This window comes from Cavia porcellus, unplaced genomic scaffold (genome assembly GCF_034190915.1).
Source record: "Cavia porcellus strain 051 isolate PalLab524CR breed Dunkin Hartley unplaced genomic scaffold, mCavPor4.1 scaffold_32, whole genome shotgun sequence".
NCBI classification, from domain to species: domain Eukaryota; kingdom Metazoa; phylum Chordata; class Mammalia; order Rodentia; family Caviidae; genus Cavia; species Cavia porcellus.
The window spans coordinates 20,691,619-20,709,504 of NW_026947515.1; the positions used below are offsets into that span (position 1 = coordinate 20,691,619).

The window sequence follows — 17,886 nt, forward strand, 5'->3', positions numbered from 1 at the left end:
GGCCGAGGGACCAGAGGAACTGGCTTTGGGGCCTCTCATCTGAGGACTGAAAAGATACGGTACGCCCCAGCGCCCAGCAAACGTTGCTATTGCAGGTTAGTATCTTTATTTTCTGTACATGGGCGGGTGCGTTATGCGGTGGGGGTCTCTGCCAGAAGTTGCAGAGGGTCGGAGGCATAGACAGGACCAGAACCCCAACGCTTGGGCAACAGCCGCGACGTTAGAGCGCAGGATCCGTCCGGCTGTCACCCAGGCTGGACGCGGTTTGCTTCCCAGCCCAAGGGCAGGCGCGCGCAGCAGCTGGCCCAGGTCGCCGCGGGTGGGAGGCGGCGAGGGCGCCCGCGGGGCGTGACGCACCGGGGCTGGGAGGCGGGGCGGCCTCGCGGGCTGCTTATAAGAGCGGCGGCGGGCGGCAGAGGCAGAGCTCGCCGTCTGGCCCTGAGAGCCCAAGGGGAGCGGAGCCGCAGCCGAACCCCAGCCCGAGCAAAACCCGGTCGGAGCAGAGCCCTCTGGCCACCCAGCGCCGCCTCGCCCGTGCCCCCGACTGTCCCCGCGCTTCTCTCGGGTCCCTCTCCTGCCCTCGCGGAGGGTCTGCGCCCCCTGCCCAATGAAACTGGCTGCGATGATCAAGAAGATGTGCCCGAGCGACTCAGAGCTGAGTATTCCGGCCAAGAACTGTTATCGCATGGTCATCCTCGGCTCGTCCAAGGTGGGCAAGACGGCCATCGTTTCGCGCTTCCTCACGGGCCGCTTCGAGGAAGCCTACACGCCCACCATCGAGGACTTCCACCGCAAGTTCTACTCCATCCGCGGCGAGGTCTACCAGCTGGACATTCTCGATACGTCCGGCAACCACCCGTTCCCTGCCATGCGGCGTCTCTCTATCCTCACAGGTAAGTAGGGAGCCCGATCGGGCAGCCAGTAGGGGGGCCGGAGGGGATCATGACTCTATTCGGTTTAGGGGCGTCGGGCAAGGAGTAGCGCAGTCCGTGGGTCTGGGTATTGCGCGCTGAGTTTTGCGCTTTGCGCTTGGAGAGGTCAGCGCGCCTCGCGCGGCTGCAGGAACCCTTTTGGCAGTGCCCTCATCTTTTTCTCCTCTCTGTCCCCTCCACAGGAGATGTTTTCATCCTGGTGTTCAGCCTGGACAACCGCGACTCTTTCGAGGAGGTGCAAAGGCTCAAGCAGCAGATCCTGGACACCAAATCTTGCCTCAAGAACAAAACTAAGGAGAACGTGGACGTTCCCCTGGTCATCTGCGGTAACAAAGGGGACCGAGATTTCTACCGGGAGGTGGAGCAGCGTGAGATCGACCAACTGGTGGGCGACGACCCCCAGCGCTGCGCCTACTTCGAGATCTCAGCCAAAAAGAACAGCAGTCTGGACCAGATGTTTCGCGCGCTCTTCGCCATGGCCAAGCTGCCAAGCGAGATGAGTCCGGACTTACACCGCAAGGTGTCAGTTCAGTACTGCGACGTGCTGCACAAGAAGGCGCTGCGCAACAAGAAGCTGTTGCGGGCGGGCAGCGGCGGCAGCAGTGACCCCGGTGACGCCTTCGGCATCGTGGCGCCCTTCGCGCGCAGGCCCAGCGTGCACAGCGACCTCATGTATATCCGCGAGAAGGCTAGTGGGGGCAGCCAGGCCAAGGACAAGGAGCGCTGCGTCATCAGCTAGAAGCCCTAGCCCCGCCAGAAAGCAACCTGAGGAGGACCAATTTTGTTTAAAAATAAAATCCAACTCCCAGCCAGTCCCCCGTGCGTCCAGGTCCTGGAGAGCGCGCGCGCTGTGGTATTTTCCCTTTCCAGACCAGGTCTGCGCTTTGGGAAGGCGCCACTTGAGAAGGGACAGTCATCTGTTCTGGAAGCAAAGAACCAGCTGAGACTGAGACACTCCCACCTCCGACCCTCCCCCATAGGCGTCCCACCCCCACCACACGGGGGACAGGCTGCTGGCAGAAGGGGAAATCTATATTCTTTTCTGGGGGAGACTTGAGAATGGGAGTGGGGGAGAGGGAGTCAAGTTCATCTGCCACTGTCAGGCGTCAAGTAACCATCCTGTCCCCTCCGCTTGGGATAGGGTCAGGACCAACTGGGCATTATCTTATCTGTGATTCCACGTTGCCAAGAGGCTGGCCAAAGCCTCTGCCCTCCAGAAACTGAGGAGGGAGTGGGTCAAATCATAGCCAAATGACTTGTTTACATTGTGTGTGTGTATGTGTGTGTAAAGTTGCACAAGGAAAAACAAAACACAAAACTTGCACTTTAATAGAAGTTCCAGTGTCAACACGGAAATGAACAAACTCTCTAGGCATTTATACGTGTGAGGTCTTTAAAGTTATTGTTGATGGTTTTTGATATAAAATAAAAATCATTTAAAATGAACAAATTAGGCTTTTTTTTTGTTTTTGCTTTTGGATAGGACTGTTGGGGGAGGGGACCCATTTCTGCGGTGCTGGTCCTCACCTTCTCCAGAATTAGAAAGTAATCTTGTCTTGCTGAAAATAACTTGTGGCTTCATGGCAGAAAGGGCTCCAAAGTAGCTCCAGATGACTGGATTAATACAAATTTGGGGCAGGCCTAGGGTACAGACGGTTAAGCTCAAAACTCAAGATTGTTGGATGTGCTACCCAGGCCCAGCTGTTACACACAAGGAAATGGAACCTAGGGAGAGCAGGCTGGTGCTGGCCCTTTGTCCCCTTGCTCCAGGATCATCACTGCCTGGAGACAGTTAAAAGTCCCATGGCTCTGAGCTCCTTCCAGTTTCCAAAGGGGGTTGCTGCCCCCAGTGGAGTCCAATGGGCCCCTGTGCTTTGCTGATTCACTTTGGGTGGTTAAGGGCACCTATCTGTGACTTGTGACCCAATTCTGCCACCCACTTCAAACCTGTCAAGCCTTTACCACCTGAGAAATACAAAGAAGGCTCCTCTGCATGTGGGGATTAAGTGTAGTGCTTGAAAAGTACTTGGCACAAGAGCCTGCTGTCCAAAAAGCCAAATAATTGGTGGCCTGAAAGGATGCTAAGCCCTGGAGAGACATTGTCAACATTGTCCCCGGCAAAGGATTTCACCTTGTTCTGCAGAGAGTGCTCTCAGCCAGGACTGTCCTCAGACCACCAAAAGTCACCCACCTCTACAATAAGGGGTAGCCCCAAGCAACTCCCAGCCAGATGCTGGGACAAGTCACCATTCCATGTTACACTGGTTACAGGCACTGGGGGGAGGAAGAGAAGGAGCTAGGGTCTTCCAGTTTCATTGGGTCTAAGCAACACTTTCAACCAATCAAGAGACACCCACTTTGACTTCTTCATAAAATCTCATATTCCCTGGGTTTAACCTCCAGCACGGAGAAAACAGACCATGGTGTCTTGAGAGCAGAACATAAGTTCTTTTACTTATATGTTTGCAAAATGTCACAAGTCAAAACTCATGTCAAAACTGGAATGCAGGAGGGTTTCTGTTTCCCTCTGCCTCTTTCCACTCCAGCCTCATAGAAAGACTCGAAGGTCTGGATTTTTTTTTTTTTGAGACAGGGTCTTAGGAGGTAGTCCACGCTGTCCTTGAACTCAGCGGTCCTCCTGTGCTGGGATTATAGGCATGTGCCATGTGCTTCATGTTTTGTGGTATTTAGTCAAAGCCTTAAAACTGCCCCCCCCACTACTGTGAAATTTGAAGAAAATAACTGATTCAGTTAAGTATCGATCTCTAGGTAGAACGGTCTAACAAGTAATTAATTACCCACTTCAACTCAGAGCCTGCTTTTCTGGGCACTGAATGCTGGTACCTTCCCTCACACAGCTGTGGGATCCCAACATGCCACCTATCTGCTGACACCGATCAAGCTGATGCCACTGGACCCTGTGCTACAAACCCCAGCCCTGCTGCTGATGAGGCCATTGGCAGGTGGCTGCTAAGCCCCTGACTGGGTAACATAGTCAGTGAGCCCATTTCTAGATCCAAACACTGTTTAGTGACTTCTCCCTTCCCCTCAGGAGCAGGGGGCATCACCTCAGTATGACAGTCACAGGTAAGGACACGAACACCACCTAGCTGGAACAGATCAGTGGAGCTGGGGGACAGCAAGTGTATATGTAAACACCTAAGAATGAGAAGTTGGCCACAGCTTGCAGGTCAAGTTCACATCGCATCAGCACTGATCCAGAGCTGGCCCAGACACCTGGCTGATAGAGTATCCAACTGCCACTAGAGCCATTATTCTCTGAACAAAAACATCTTGGAAACCCTGTGCAGGGCCGCACATACAATGGCTCCTTGGTGAGCAGGCCAGACAGGAAACAATGCCCTAAGCCAGGGCAATATGGACCGGAGGAAGGTGTGCTTGTGGAAAATCTGACTGGACCCGTGTGGGAAACAGGGGCTTCTCCATCCCCAGGAAACACTGCACTGTGGGGTGCCACCTCCTCTTGGGTCCCATGGTTACAGGAGACAAAGTGAGAGCCAGCTGCAAGGAAGTGGTGAAGGAGGTAGCGCCCCTGCCAGGGCTCTGGGGTGACACCCTACAGAATATAGTTGTTCACTGGCTCAAACACAAAGAGAACTAAACTGTTTTGTGGAGGAAAAGCCACCCACCCTCTGGCCTTTCAAAACAGTGTTCATTTTTCACAACCTTCTTTAATTTTCTTAAATGCATGCCATACAAGTGCAGACCTAACTCAAGCAGTGAGTTCTATGCAAATGCTTCATAAAACTGCTGCTAATGAGAACAGAAGGTGCCCGATACACCATGATGATAAGTGTGGTGGGAGGAGCCAAGGGCAGGAGACAGCAGGAGCTGCTCCTCCCCTACAGTGCCTTTCAGAGGGGCACAGCAGTGGCCCTCCCCAGAGACAGGGTGGCGTCCTCCCCATCCCTTGCCTCAGAAGATTCTTTCCTGTAGCCACTCAAGAGTCAGGATGCACAAGACACACGTACACATACAAGCCAGAGGCCAAGGCCCACACAGCCAAGACCAAATTCAGTTAATGAACCACCACACCAGCCCCACTTGTCTACAGTTCAGAGCTGGGGTTAAATGAGCAGAGCCAGTGAGAGAGTGGGGAGCTGGCAAGGTCGCTGGCTCCCTCCTCCTTTCTCAGGCAGTCCTGGAGGTTGTCTTGCTCTACTCCTTGGGGATCTCAAACATGCAGAGGCTCTTGTATTTCTGCAGAAGTTCGTTCTTAGTCCTGACTTGCTCCCGCAGGTTGTGCAGCTGCTGCTGCTGCTGCTCAGGGCTCAGCTGGATGCCAGGCATGGTGCTGATGAGTCTGCGCATCTCCTGGAATTTGGTTTTGAGGGCATTCAGGTCCTGGTGGACATCAGGGCTGTCTTTGTCCATGCTGTGGGGCAGAGGGTAGTAATTAGCACTTCCAGCTCATACCAATACCCGACTTCACTGCCTCTGCATTCTCCAGTACCTTCCAAAAAGGCTTGTTTGCTGTGTCTGCTCCCTAACTAGCTGTGTACCTCCAAGGAACAGGGACTAGTTTCTCCTTAGTTTTAAAAAGACTTCTTCTGCGGTGCCTGGTGGCACACATTGTAACCCTAGCACTCAGGAGGCTGAGCCAGGAGGATCGCTGTGAGTTTGAGACCAACCTGCACTACATAGTGAAATCTTGTTTCCAAAAACCCCCAAACAAATAAATAAAAATACATACATAAATAAAAACACTCTACCTAGCACACTTGGAATGTCAGGAGTTTGAACACTGTTCTCCAGTGCATTGTCAGTGCCATGAGGGTGGGGCTGTGTCTGCCTGGTCACTGGTGTGTCCCATTTCCTAGTTAATGTGTAGGATAATGCAGACACTTTAGAAATCTTTGTTGAATGAACAAATGCTTGGCAAATAAATTCATACATATGCATTGAGTGAATGAACAAACCATTATTAAGGATCAGCTGACCAATCTCCCAAAAAACTTACAGAAATAAGCTGGGCATGGTGGTCCATGCCTGTAACCCTAGCACTCTGAGGCTGGGAGGCTGAGGCAGAGGATTCCCTTGAGTTAGAGGCTGGTCTGGGCTACATGGTGAGCTTGAGACCAGCCTGTGAGACCTTGTCTCAAAAACCCAAACAGAACAATCTTATGAGAATACTACATTTTATTTAATTTGTGTCATTCTCATGCCAGAAACTTTGCCAGCTAGCATGAAGTAATTTTAAATGAGGTTTTGATGCTTGCTTGAACTGTCTGCACGAACTGTTCATAAATTCCAAATCAGTTGCAAGCTACTGGAAATTTTCAGCATATATAGGCCTCTCCTAGCAGTCATGACAAATCCTTGCCTTCAGGCCAAGTTTATTTTGAAGTGGATCATTCACTTCATCTAACAGCTATTATTAGCAACATACAAATCAATGAGCCCCTGCAACTACCAAATTAAAAGCAAAACAAGAACAAAACCTCTTACCCAAGATCAAAGAAACAGTCCACTGGTTGTGCTTATACATTTTTAAGGAGTTACTAAGTAATTAAGCTTTGGAAAACAAGTAATTGAGACTAAAACTGAAATAGCAATTCACTAAGCTGTTCTAAAAGGAAGGTACTGAAGTGTAAGAGACAAAAGTGTCCATGATCACTAATATTTTTTAATAAACATCCATTCTTACTAGGAAATCTCAACCCAGACGGTGCAAATTCATGTTTATTATTCATCATTTCTCTGCTGACACAGACAGAATATCCATCTTCCCCGGCGATCTGTCAGTGACATCTCACTCCTTGCAAATCAGACAGCCACCAGGGCTTGTTCACTATTTATTAATAGTCCTAAACTCAGAGGCAGGACATGGAGTATCAGTCACTTCTTCCACAAAATGAATGGTGAGCCAAACATTTCCTTACTGTCATTGGATTCCCCTAATTTAGAAACACAATCAATGGTATCCCTTAATTCTGTTGCTAGGGTGGTGTGACTAGAATTCAGCAGAGTCAAAATGGTTTGGAAGAAAGCATCCTTTTGTTTTGTTTTGTTTTGTTTTACAGTGCTGGGGCTGGAACCCAGAGCCTCATACATGCTAGACAAGTGCTCATCTATTGATCTACACTGCCAGCCAGCGAGCATCTTTTTTAAGCTCTTTTAAGTTTCAGCTTGGATCCATAAACCTGGACAGAAACCATTTGGGCTTCTGAAAGTATTCCATTTGGACGGCATGTATGTAACACACTGTTATAAATTAAAGTCCCAGGAAAGTGTTGAGGTTAAAATATAGTTATAACAAAAGTAATCTGCACCACAATGACCCTGGGAAGATGTAATATAAACAAACAAAATACATGTAAAATTAAAATGTGGAAGGAAGTTATTCCAATAGAGTAGTTGAAGGAAACTTAACCAGGCTCAGAAAAAAATTTAATTCTTTAAGACAGAAAGTGGGCTATGTGAGATGTTCATTTCTGAAATAATGAGCTCCTTTCGGCTGCCCATTCTTTACCTGATGAACTTTTGGGAAAGGAGGCTGGGTCTTCAGACAAAAAATAAAGAGGCAGATAAAGGGTTGCTGGGGGAAGGGAAGGAGTTGCGCTGAAAGGGGGCGCCTCTGTGGGTGCTTACCTAGTCTAGCTGGTGGTGGTAAATAGCACAGAAGTTCTGGGGCGAGGAAAACACACTATTGAGGAATTGGCTTGACCCAAGTAGGAACCTGCTAAACCAGAATGACTGTGAAACACCCAAGCCTAAAGAAAAGGAGCAGGCCCAAGTGCTGAGTGAACAAAGCAGAGTACTCTAAGTGGGTCTCCTTTGTGCTTGATGTTAGTCATCATCCTTCCGACTTCAGAAGAAAAAGGGTACTAGGCCAAGAAGCATGAAAATGTACAAACGTGGGCAGAGTTCCAGCGTTTTGGTCCCACATCCTATCCTGTTTCTTTTAGAGTGGACAAAAAGGTTACTACTGAGTGGTACCTGGAGGGAGAATCCTTCTTTTAGCAGGTAACACAGACATCAGCATTCGACTCCTGGGCAAACAGCACAGGCTTAGGTGCGTGATCTAACTGTCACAACCCTATTATCTTCATTCTTTTACTTTGCTTTGTTTAGCATAGGAGCTTCAGCCGACAGCTACAAACTGTCAACAACCAGGCAGTAAGTATGTCCCCTGACAACTTAGGAGGGACAGGAGCCCATGGGGCCCAGTGAACCTGACAGTCACTTTGGCATCCGACTTGGTTTCGCAGACCCTCCTCCAAACTTCCATGTCCCTCCACTGCCCAGCAGACCCCTCCCGGGACTAAGGCCCCTCGCAGCCCCTCAGCCCTCTCCCCTGCATGTAGTGTCTCTTCCCACCAGGCCAACTAGAGTGGCTTTCATCTTCCCAAAATCTTTTTTTTTTTTTTTTTTTTTTTTTTTTTTTTTGTCTTAAAGGATCAGCTAGGAATGTCTTCACACTTCTTTGAGCAGCAGAATCCTTCATCATTCTCCCTGACAAGAATGTGTTACACATGGGGCCTTAGAGCAGATGCAACCAAGGGCACAAAGTCCAAAGCTCCTGTCCAGAGGCCCCTTGGGTGCTACAAAGCTGAATCAGTGAGCAGATGCTAGCTACTTGAGAGAAAAAAGTTTAAAAGTAACAGACACCAACCAAAGTTTAGAGGAGAGGAAGTCTCTTTAATTCCAGGTCCCAGAGATAACTTTTGTTAACATGTGAGGTACACTGTTTCAACTGCTTCAAAATATACTACATACAAATACATGCACATTTTTGTGATTTGCTCTGACAGAAATGTCATCCTCCTGCCTCAGCCTCCTGAGTAGCTGGGATTACACATATGTTCTACAACCTCTAGTTAAGGATATGTAATTTTTTTTATACCAGGCATCAAACTTATGACCTTATGCTTAGCAGGCAAGTGTCTGAGCCACTGAGCTAAATCCCCGGCCCAGGATATATAATTTTTAACAGATACTACCAAAATGTCCTTTGAGATGGGCAGTGATGTACACCTGTAAGTCCAGTTAGTCTGGAGGCTGATGGAGGAGGAGAAGCAGTTGGAAGCCACCTTGAAAAAGCGATTTTGCACGCGCGCGCGCGCACACACACACACACGCCTTTGAAAATCTTTATTAACATATAGTCTGTGTGGCTATGGACACCAGGCTATACCCCACTGTGGAGTGCATGGCCCTTCCTTATCTGGCATCTGCTCTCTGATTCAGCCTTGTAGCACCCAAGGGGCCTCTGGACAGGGGCTTTGGACTTTGTGGCCTTGGTTGCATCTGCTCTAAGGCCGCATGTGTAACACATTCTTGTCAGGGAGGAATCATGAAAGGTTCTGCTGCTCAAAGAAGTGTGAAGATATTCCACTCTACAGACGCTCTGGGCTTACACCCTCTCTGTCGGCCAGCCCTCCTTCCTGCGCCTAGCTCCCTCTTCTCAGCAGGGCCTGAGCCCAGACAGCCCTCACATACCCACCCGCCATCTGCTTCCTTGGCAAATGGCATGCACCACCCACCTCCACGGGCAAGCTCGAAGGCTGGCCTCCCAGACTTGCTCCGGGTGCCACCCACCTCTCCCAGCTCTGACTCCTGCCAAGTCTACCTCCCCAAACCTTTCCAGACCACCCACTGCCACCGCTCTCCTGAACATCCACTTCTTGTCCTCTGAACCCTTCTGCCCCATTCACCTTCAGAAATCCCAGCCTGAGCAAGTTACTACAGTTCTTGACAATTCCAGACGGCCCTCTTATCCAGACAACTCTTGCTGGGAAAATTCAAACCAATGCCACCTACCATTACCTCCAATCTCCCCAGGCTGAGGTGCCCCTCTTCCCAGGACCCTGAATACCATTTTTCCCTGGCGTAGGAACATTTGGGCCACACTGCTGCTGTGGGCTCCACAGGCCTCCTCTACTGCAGCAAGGCCTCAGCTGGCATGAGGCCCACAGATCCATACTGACCTTGTGTGGGCAGGTCAGTGACACAATGACACCCTGTTCCCATGGAGGAGGTCTTGCTGACCTCCTGCAATAGGTGGACGGCTGCAGCAGCCTGGCCAGGCAACAGGGACAGCTTGGTGTGCTCATCTGAGTGCCCTCTGTGGGGTCAAGGATGGCTCCCTGTGCCCACCTAGCAACCTCAATCATTTGAAGAAGTGAAACTTAATTAAAAAGAGATCATAAAAGCACCCACACTGACAGAAGACTCTGAGTGGGTGGGCTGAAAGCAGCAGGCAGCAGGATTCTTTGCTGGAACACTCAGTTCCACACTCAGATTTGCTAGGTTTGAAGGGGAAAAAAGTCATAGCTTTCCCAGGTCTCACAGACCTCTGCATTCTCCCTTTATTATGTTACATTCTTTTATAATTATGGCTTCCATATATAACAAGAAAGGTCATAGAAAGGTGGGATTTGTAATATTTCCCATAGGGGCAAAGTTCTTTTCCCTTTCCTTATTCTTTAAAAATAACAAAACGTATAGTTTGATCAAATTCATGACCTTGTGCTTGCCAGGCAGGCACTTGTGCTACTGAGCTAAATCCCCAGCCCCAAAATGCATAGCTTTAACCGTTCTTGTTTGGCTCCAACTGTGAGCCACCTAGCCAGACTCCGGGAACCAGGCAGGGTCCCAGGTGCGGAAAAGGTTCCGGCTCAGAGGACTCTGAGCGCGGGCAGTGACCTCAGAGCAGGAGGACCACACAGTGCTGCCAGGAGGCTCACGCTGGAAGCACTGCAGCAGAAGCCCTGGAGTGGGTGGTCTAGGCAGGCCGTGGGAGGGGTCTGTTATTCCTGAGAGGAAGGCTAAGTATCTGGGTCCAGTTTGGGAAGAATAGAGAGCCCTTGAGAATTTGAGCAGTGAAAAATTAACCTGATAAGATGCTCAGGATAAATTAGAGGAGAATTTAAAGGCAAAGAGACTGATTTAAAAAGTGGTTATTAGATCCCAAAACAAGGTAATCATCTGGTAGACAAGTGTTGACAATTGGCTTGAAAATAAAGGAGCAGATGAAATGTTTCAGTAGCCAAAAGCACTGTGATCTCTGACTGGACACAAAGGTAAAGACGCCTCAGGAAAATACTGATAGCCATGGGAAGGAGGCAAGACTGGCCTTAAAAGGAAATAAATGTACCGTGAAGATTTCAGGATTAAAACAGTTTGGTTCTGAAGAAGAACGGAATGTCCAGAAGTAGATCAGAAACCATATGGGAACTCAGTGTATGATAAAGGCAGCAACTCAAGCAGGAGCAATAAAAACACTCAACAAATTAAATGGCCACGGGAGAAGTGCTTAAGCAAAAAGCTCCTCACTCTTCACTTTCCAGCAAAATAAATTCTGGAAGCAGAAAGAATTAGAAGTAAAGACTGTAACCAAAGTCCTGGGAAAAGGGGATCAATATAAAGGCTCTTTTGTTTTTTTTAAAGTGGTGCTGAGGGCCAAACCCAGGCCATCACACATGCTAGGCAAGTATCCTGCCACTGAGCTCCGCCCCCAAGTCCAATGTCTTTCTAAATTAGGACTCAAAATCAGAAGTCATTAAAAAAAAGCTTAACAACTCTGACTATATGAAAGTAGATGATTCTGAATGAAAACAAACAAAAACATGACCATGAAGAAAGACCAAAGAAAAACAAGAATTTAGGAATTGTATTTATGATACATTTAGCAAAGACACTATTTCCTTTCTATAAAAAGCTTGCTAAAAAAATGGGCAGTTTATAAGGAAAAGTACAAATGACATAAAGTTGTATATGAAAAGATGTTTTACCCAAGGTAATAAAAGATATAATCAATGTCCTTTCCGACTATGAGATTAACCAAAATTGAAAGGTTAATGGTGATGGCCAGATGTGGTGACACACACCTAGAATCCTAGCAGTTGGGAGGGTGAGGCAGGAAGACCACTGTGAGTTCAAGGCCAGCTTGACCTATACAATGCGACCTTATCTCCCATGATAAAAAGATACAAATACCATGTTACTAGAAGCATAAAATGATGCATTCATTCTAAATCTATAAATAGTGATCAAAATTTTAAGTTCACATATTCTACTGTTAGAGGATCATTTTCCAACTTTTATGCATAGATAATCTTAGAATTCATTCACAACAGGTTTTTTTTTTTTTTTTTTTTTAATGTTTTCAGGGTGGCACATTTATGGGCTTTTTTAGATTAATAGAATTTTTAGGTTAATTGAAGCACCCCAGACTGTACGAATGAATTTTGGAGAAGTTAGCTAAAAGATGAAGCAAAAGATTGTGATTGTTAAACTGTGCAATAGCTATCAAAATAAAAAATGAGGTGCCCTCTGCTCCAGTAATCTCACTGCTGAGGATTTACCTCCTCATAAACTTACCGAAATATAGAAATACTTACCCCAGCACTGCTGAGAACAGCAAAAATTAGAAAAACACCTAAAACCTCATACACAGGTAATCAGTGACATAAATTACATAATCCTTAAAGTGGAATTCTGTGCAGCTGCCTTAATGAGGCAGGTCTTTACTGCTGTATAAGAAGGCGTCCAGAGCAGACTAATCAATGAAAAGGCACAACACAGCATGATCTTAACTTTGGTAAGTTTTTGAAGAGACACACACATATAATTCCTGGAGGGAAATTTCCAAAAGCATTCATAAGCAGTTACACTTTTTTTTCTACTGAATGTGCAACTGTTACATTTCACTAAATAATTTTTGAAGACTAACGATATAACACTGTGAACTTGAAGAGAACAAGAAAGGCTACATTCATGAATTCAGCTTTTAATACCCTATCCATCTCCCCCACAAAGAGCAGCTGCTGGGGAAGTAACAGGAGAGGCAGGGAGGGAGGGACAAGGGCCCTGGAGAGCCCCTGCCAGGACTGGCTTCTTACACCTGCGCATTCCATCAACTCCTCATCCCTCAAAGGACAAAGGGTGCTTTACATCCTGGGATGTGATGCGGTCTCTCTGTATCTTGGCTCCCCCTCCTCTCCCCTCCTGCCCTCCTTTTACCCTGGGTTTATGCTCAGTGCCATCAAAGTGAGTGTCAACTCCATGAGTCAGTGCGACCTCTTGGCTTCATATCCCTACTCATGCCCTTCCTCCCTCTCCTGATTTCAGACTCACCACTGGCATCACCCTCTACAAGCCTCTGGTTCTCCAAGCTTCCCAAGGTCTCCTGTCCCTGGGTGCCCTGTCCTCTCTTTCCTTCCTCATTAGCCTGTAAACTCAAGTATGTACATGCACCAAAGACTTTCAGATGGGGTCCTGGCCTCTTTTCATGGCTTACTCCATCTAGCTGTGTACACTGCTTCCTCTGAGGGACTGTTTCAGCTCCACCAGTCCTGTCCTTACCACGGGTTGTACCCTCAGCTTGCAGGGGCCAGGGCTGCTGCAGCACGTTCTTATACAGGAAAGCACTGAAAGGAAGCTCTCAGTACAAGTGATACATTTCTACTTTCCTAAGAGCAACTGACCCCCCCCCCCCCACACACACACACTCACAAAGGAACTCATCAGGTTCTTGAGCACTGAACGGCTCTTCTTTTTTGGTCTTTTTCTCTGCCAACCTATATTCTCTTGGGCTAGTCAGACACCACAGAGAAGGTACCTCATTCTCTTTGGTACCAGGCTAGAAGCCGGAGTCAGGAAGAAGGATGGGGGCTGCTCACTGTCAGCCTGTGAGCTTCCTCTTAATTTCTACTTTCAGAATGTCTCCTTGCCACCTGTGCAGTGTGGCTGGTGTCTCTCAATCTAGATAGTCTCTGCTTACCCCATCATCTGCCAAGATGGCTATTTGGAGGGAGGGACAGGACTACAGGTCCTGCTTCTGAGATGTTTAAATAATGCATCTGTTCTCAATCCTCCCTTTATCCCATTTCCAGAGGTTCTTGGCATTACCAGGTCCTGAGAACTAAGAGGAGGACATGGTCAAAGGCAGGTGCCTCAGGGCTGGCAGTGACTGACCACTTGCCTATCTGCTTTGGGGCAACCACCTCGTGTCCTATTCTTTTTGGTTTTAGGCTTTAAAAAAATCTTTTCACTGTTCTTTTAGACAAATACATATAATCAACCCACACTCTTTCACGGATATGCTCTTGAGGGTATCTCACAACAATTCTATGATTTTAAGTATTTTTGTTTTTGAAACATAGTCTCATTTAGTTTAGACTGGTCTTGAGTTCACTATGTAAGCCAGGCTGGCATTGACCTTGTGGCATTCCTCCTGCCTCGGCCTCCCAAATGCTGGGGTTATAGGCCTGCACCAACACACATGGCAGGGACTTAACCATTACTGTTCCACTTCACAAAAGAAAAAGAGGCTTGGAGAAGATATGTTACTTGCCAAAGGTCACCTAGCCAATACATAGAGTTATAATTTGGACCTATCATTGAGGCTCACTATGACATAGCAGAGGTAGAAAATCTACAGCCTAGAAGGGCTAAGCATCTTCTGAAAGATAGATAGGGTCTTGCTAAGTCAGTAAGTTGCCTGGGCTGGTCCTAAACTTTGAATTCTCCTACTTCAGGTCCCCAGAGTGTTGTTTGTTCTTGTTAATAGCTGAAAGGAATGACAAGCCTAAGGATTGACATCTATCATATGGACATACAGTCAAGGGCTGAATGACCGTGTTTGGTCAAATGGTAGTCATGTGAGATTTAATGGAGCCAAAAACTTCCTATCACCTAATGATATGACAGACATCATAACCACTGGAGTGAAATTTATCACTCATGGTGCTTTACACACTGCACTCTTAGTTATATACAAGTGTGGCATGTATAATTATGAGTAATGCACAATACTTAATAACTGTTACTGGTTTATGTAATTTTTCCTTGTTCCTTTAGAGTGTACTCCTTCTTATACATTAAAAAGAAGTTTGCTATAATTGTGATCTATTACACCAGGAGCCCCCATGTTTTTAGTGAGTGTCTGTCTCTTTTTCTTTTTTTGCAATTCTAGGGATAGAACCCAGTGCCTTTAAAGCACTAAGCTACATCCCCAGCCCTATTTTATTTTGAGACAGGATCTAAGTTACTAAGCTGTGTAGGTTGCACTCAAATGTCCTATCCTTATGTCTCAGCTTCTCATGGTGCTTGGTACTACACCCAGCTTACAACATCTCTTGACCTAATCGGCAGGCCAAATCCACTAATCTGTATCAACTTAAGTCTGTGAAAACTCTTGGAGGCTGGAACAATGATGTACCTCTCAGAATGCATGGTTGTTAAGTGACAGGACTGTATGTGGAAGTAACATAATAAAAATAACTTAGATATGCATGGGGGCAGAGAGACTTGGCCAAGAAGAGGACAAAAACATCCTCTGACCCTAGGTTAGAACAAAGTTTGTGGCGTACAGGGACCTGCTCATTGGAGGCGACTTTTGTGTCTTTCCTTTAATGTTTGCCGTCATCACTCAATCCTTCTCAAATTTTCTTTTCAGTTATGGCTTAGTAACATATGTGTCTTTTCTCTCCTTCAAACTGACAAGCAGGGTAAAAAGTTAGCCCTTTTTACTGTGTACATCCACAGCATTTGCCACAGGGGCAAGATGACAAGGCCTGTATCTGTTTTTTAAAAAGAAGGAACCAAACGGAGCACAGAGTTAGCATCTTTAATCTAAAAATCCAAAATCTGAAAATTTCACTGCCGACTTAATGCCACAAGTGGAAAATTTCACACTTGGTTCCATGTGACTAGTCGCAGTTAAAACTCGAGTAAATTAAAAATACTGCATGAAATTGCCTTCAGGCTGTTTGTATGAAGACTTGGGTCTCATGCCCAAGATATCTCATTAGGTATATGTAAACATCTCAAAAACAGGAAAAAATCCAAAATCCGAAATATATCCGATTCCAAGCATTTTGGATAACTCATATTAAAGGTAAGAAAATTGTGGCTCTAAGAAGCAAACTTGCTCAATATCGCTATAAGGAAAACTTGAGCAGTTGGGCTGCAAAGCCGGTACATAAACATGAGTTTGAATCAGCAGGCCTCGTTCTTAAGCAAAGTGCAACTTTCAAGAATCAATGAGATTGCTGAAGTCACAGGCTTACTCTGTGTGGCTCACTTTCCCCATCTGTGAAATGGGGGTGCATCCCAGAACACCTAGGACTGTGGCAGTTTAAAACGTGAGGGATGAGAAGCCAGTGAGAGTGTAGTAACGAGTCCTGTCCAAGGCGCTTACCATTTGATAATGTTGTGAACCAAAGGTAAAAAGGAGTAGTTCTCTTCCTCCTTCACGCCGGCCGGCGACTGAGGCCGTGGCGCCGGCGACTGCTGCGGTGGGGGCGCGGCAACTGGTGGCGGCGGCTGAGGAGTGGGCAGCGGCTTGGTCTCGGGCAGCGGTGACTCGGATGGCGGTGGTAACGCATCCTCCGCCTGTCGTCCGGGGACAACCCCAGCGGAGGCCATAGCTGCGGAGCTCTGTCAGCAACTCAATCTGCAGGACCCCCAAGAGTCCGCCGGCCCGCCAGCAGTGTCACCAACATATGACGTCACTACTACGCGCTGTAGTGAGACCGGAGTGGTACTGAGCATGCGCACTTGGCCGGGAGCCGCAAAGGGCGCTGACGGAGGGAGTGGGGGGGGTTGTTGCTAGGCAACAGGCTTTGGGGTGGATGCGAGGTGGCCTGAATTAGGTTGTGTGTTAAGATAGCTAACTTATTAAATAGTCAAAAATAGAAGTAACAGTCTTCTTACTCCTATTTATATGACGAAGAGGGTTCAAAAACAACAAACAGGAAGCGTTGAGGTAATAAGCTTTCCATACTCAGCTCTCAGGTCTTGGCAGGACCCAATCACAGAGCAGGAAGGGTGGGTGACATTTAGGGAGTGCCTGTGCTAGGCCTGAGCTGTGTGGGCACAGAGAGTTTAGGGACGAGGGCCTATACTCCTACACCGGCTAAGCCATAGTGCAAGACCCTGGGCTGAGGCCAGAGGACACAGAGGCAAATAAATTGTGCTCTCAAAGTTCCACATGCTGACAGAGAAACTAATAATTTAACTCAACAAACATTGGTCAGCTGGATGTGTGTAAGGAAGTTCAATACAAAGCAGAGGGGACTCACACCAGAAATAAATATATCCTAGAAGAGACCATCAGATACCCTTATGACCTTTGGGCCAGTTCCTTAAGACTTTAGGTCCCAGTTTCCTTGTCTTTAAAAGCTTACTTAGTTCAGGGTCATAGCAGAGCTAGCTAGTACTTTCTGACTTCACATAGATAATTGACCCCAAAGGGATCCTGTAGGATACTAGGCCAAAGAGGACTTCTGCTAGGTCTGTATTTATGCTTCTCAAAACTAGTGCGATATGAGGGCTATATTACATATTTGTAGCAGTGGGCACAGCTATCCTAAGCTTGGTAAATGTGCAGAAGACACAAGCAAGGAAATTGTCAACTGGTTGGGCTTAACACCCCTCAGGCCATCATCATGGCAGTGGAGAGAGGTGAGGAAGCCCATATTCGGCAAGTAAGATCAACAGAGTGCTTCAGGGCAAGGTGGTAAACCCCAAGGAAAGCACTGTGCTGACATTTTGAGGGGTTTGGAGGGTTGTGTGAAGCAGATTCTGGGGAAAGGGGACATGTGCTGTAGTTAAGGAGTTCCTCACAGCTTTCTTTACCCAGAGCTTCCCAGACTACCCCAGAGGGAGAGCAAATGGACAGACAGAACTGTAGTATTTTATTCTTTTTAACCTTGAACCTCTCAAATTAAGAGAGTAGTTCAAAAGTCCTGGAGGATAAAAAGGCCTTTTGGAATAGGGCTAGATGTGCTGGAAGAGTCTGTATATTCCTGGAATCATCTGGGGATATAATGATAGTAGAATGGAAATAATAATAATAATAATTGCCACAACTCTCATGGAATAAAAGTAAGCTTAAAGAACAGTTAAAATTGCTATTTCCAAACGCCCTAGAAAGTAGATGTCAGTATCTCTATTTTATAAATGAGGAAATAGCTTTCCAGTG

The 17,886-nt window shown here is 47.1% G+C and overlaps 2 protein-coding genes across 2 annotated transcripts; one reads left to right on the forward strand and one right to left on the reverse strand.

Moving 5' to 3' along the window:
• The first annotated feature begins 418 nt into the window (after window positions 1-418).
• Rasd1 (ras related dexamethasone induced 1) lies at window positions 419-2,382 on the forward strand. Its single transcript, XM_003465894.5, has 2 exons — window positions 419-893; window positions 1,115-2,382. Exons 1-2 carry the CDS (start codon window positions 608-610, stop codon window positions 1,669-1,671), a joined length of 843 nt encoding a protein of 280 aa, XP_003465942.1. The 5' UTR covers window positions 419-607; the 3' UTR covers window positions 1,672-2,382.
• A 2,222-nt stretch (window positions 2,383-4,604) lies between these two features.
• On the reverse strand, window positions 4,605-16,417 carry Med9 (mediator complex subunit 9). Its single transcript, XM_003465893.5, has 2 exons — window positions 16,102-16,417; window positions 4,605-5,328 (listed from the first exon to the last, which is right to left on the reverse strand). The coding sequence occupies exons 1-2, from the start codon at window positions 16,326-16,328 to the stop codon at window positions 5,112-5,114; spliced, it is 444 nt and encodes a 147-aa protein (XP_003465941.1). The 5' UTR covers window positions 16,329-16,417; the 3' UTR covers window positions 4,605-5,111.
• Window positions 16,418-17,886: the final 1,469 nt, after the last annotated feature.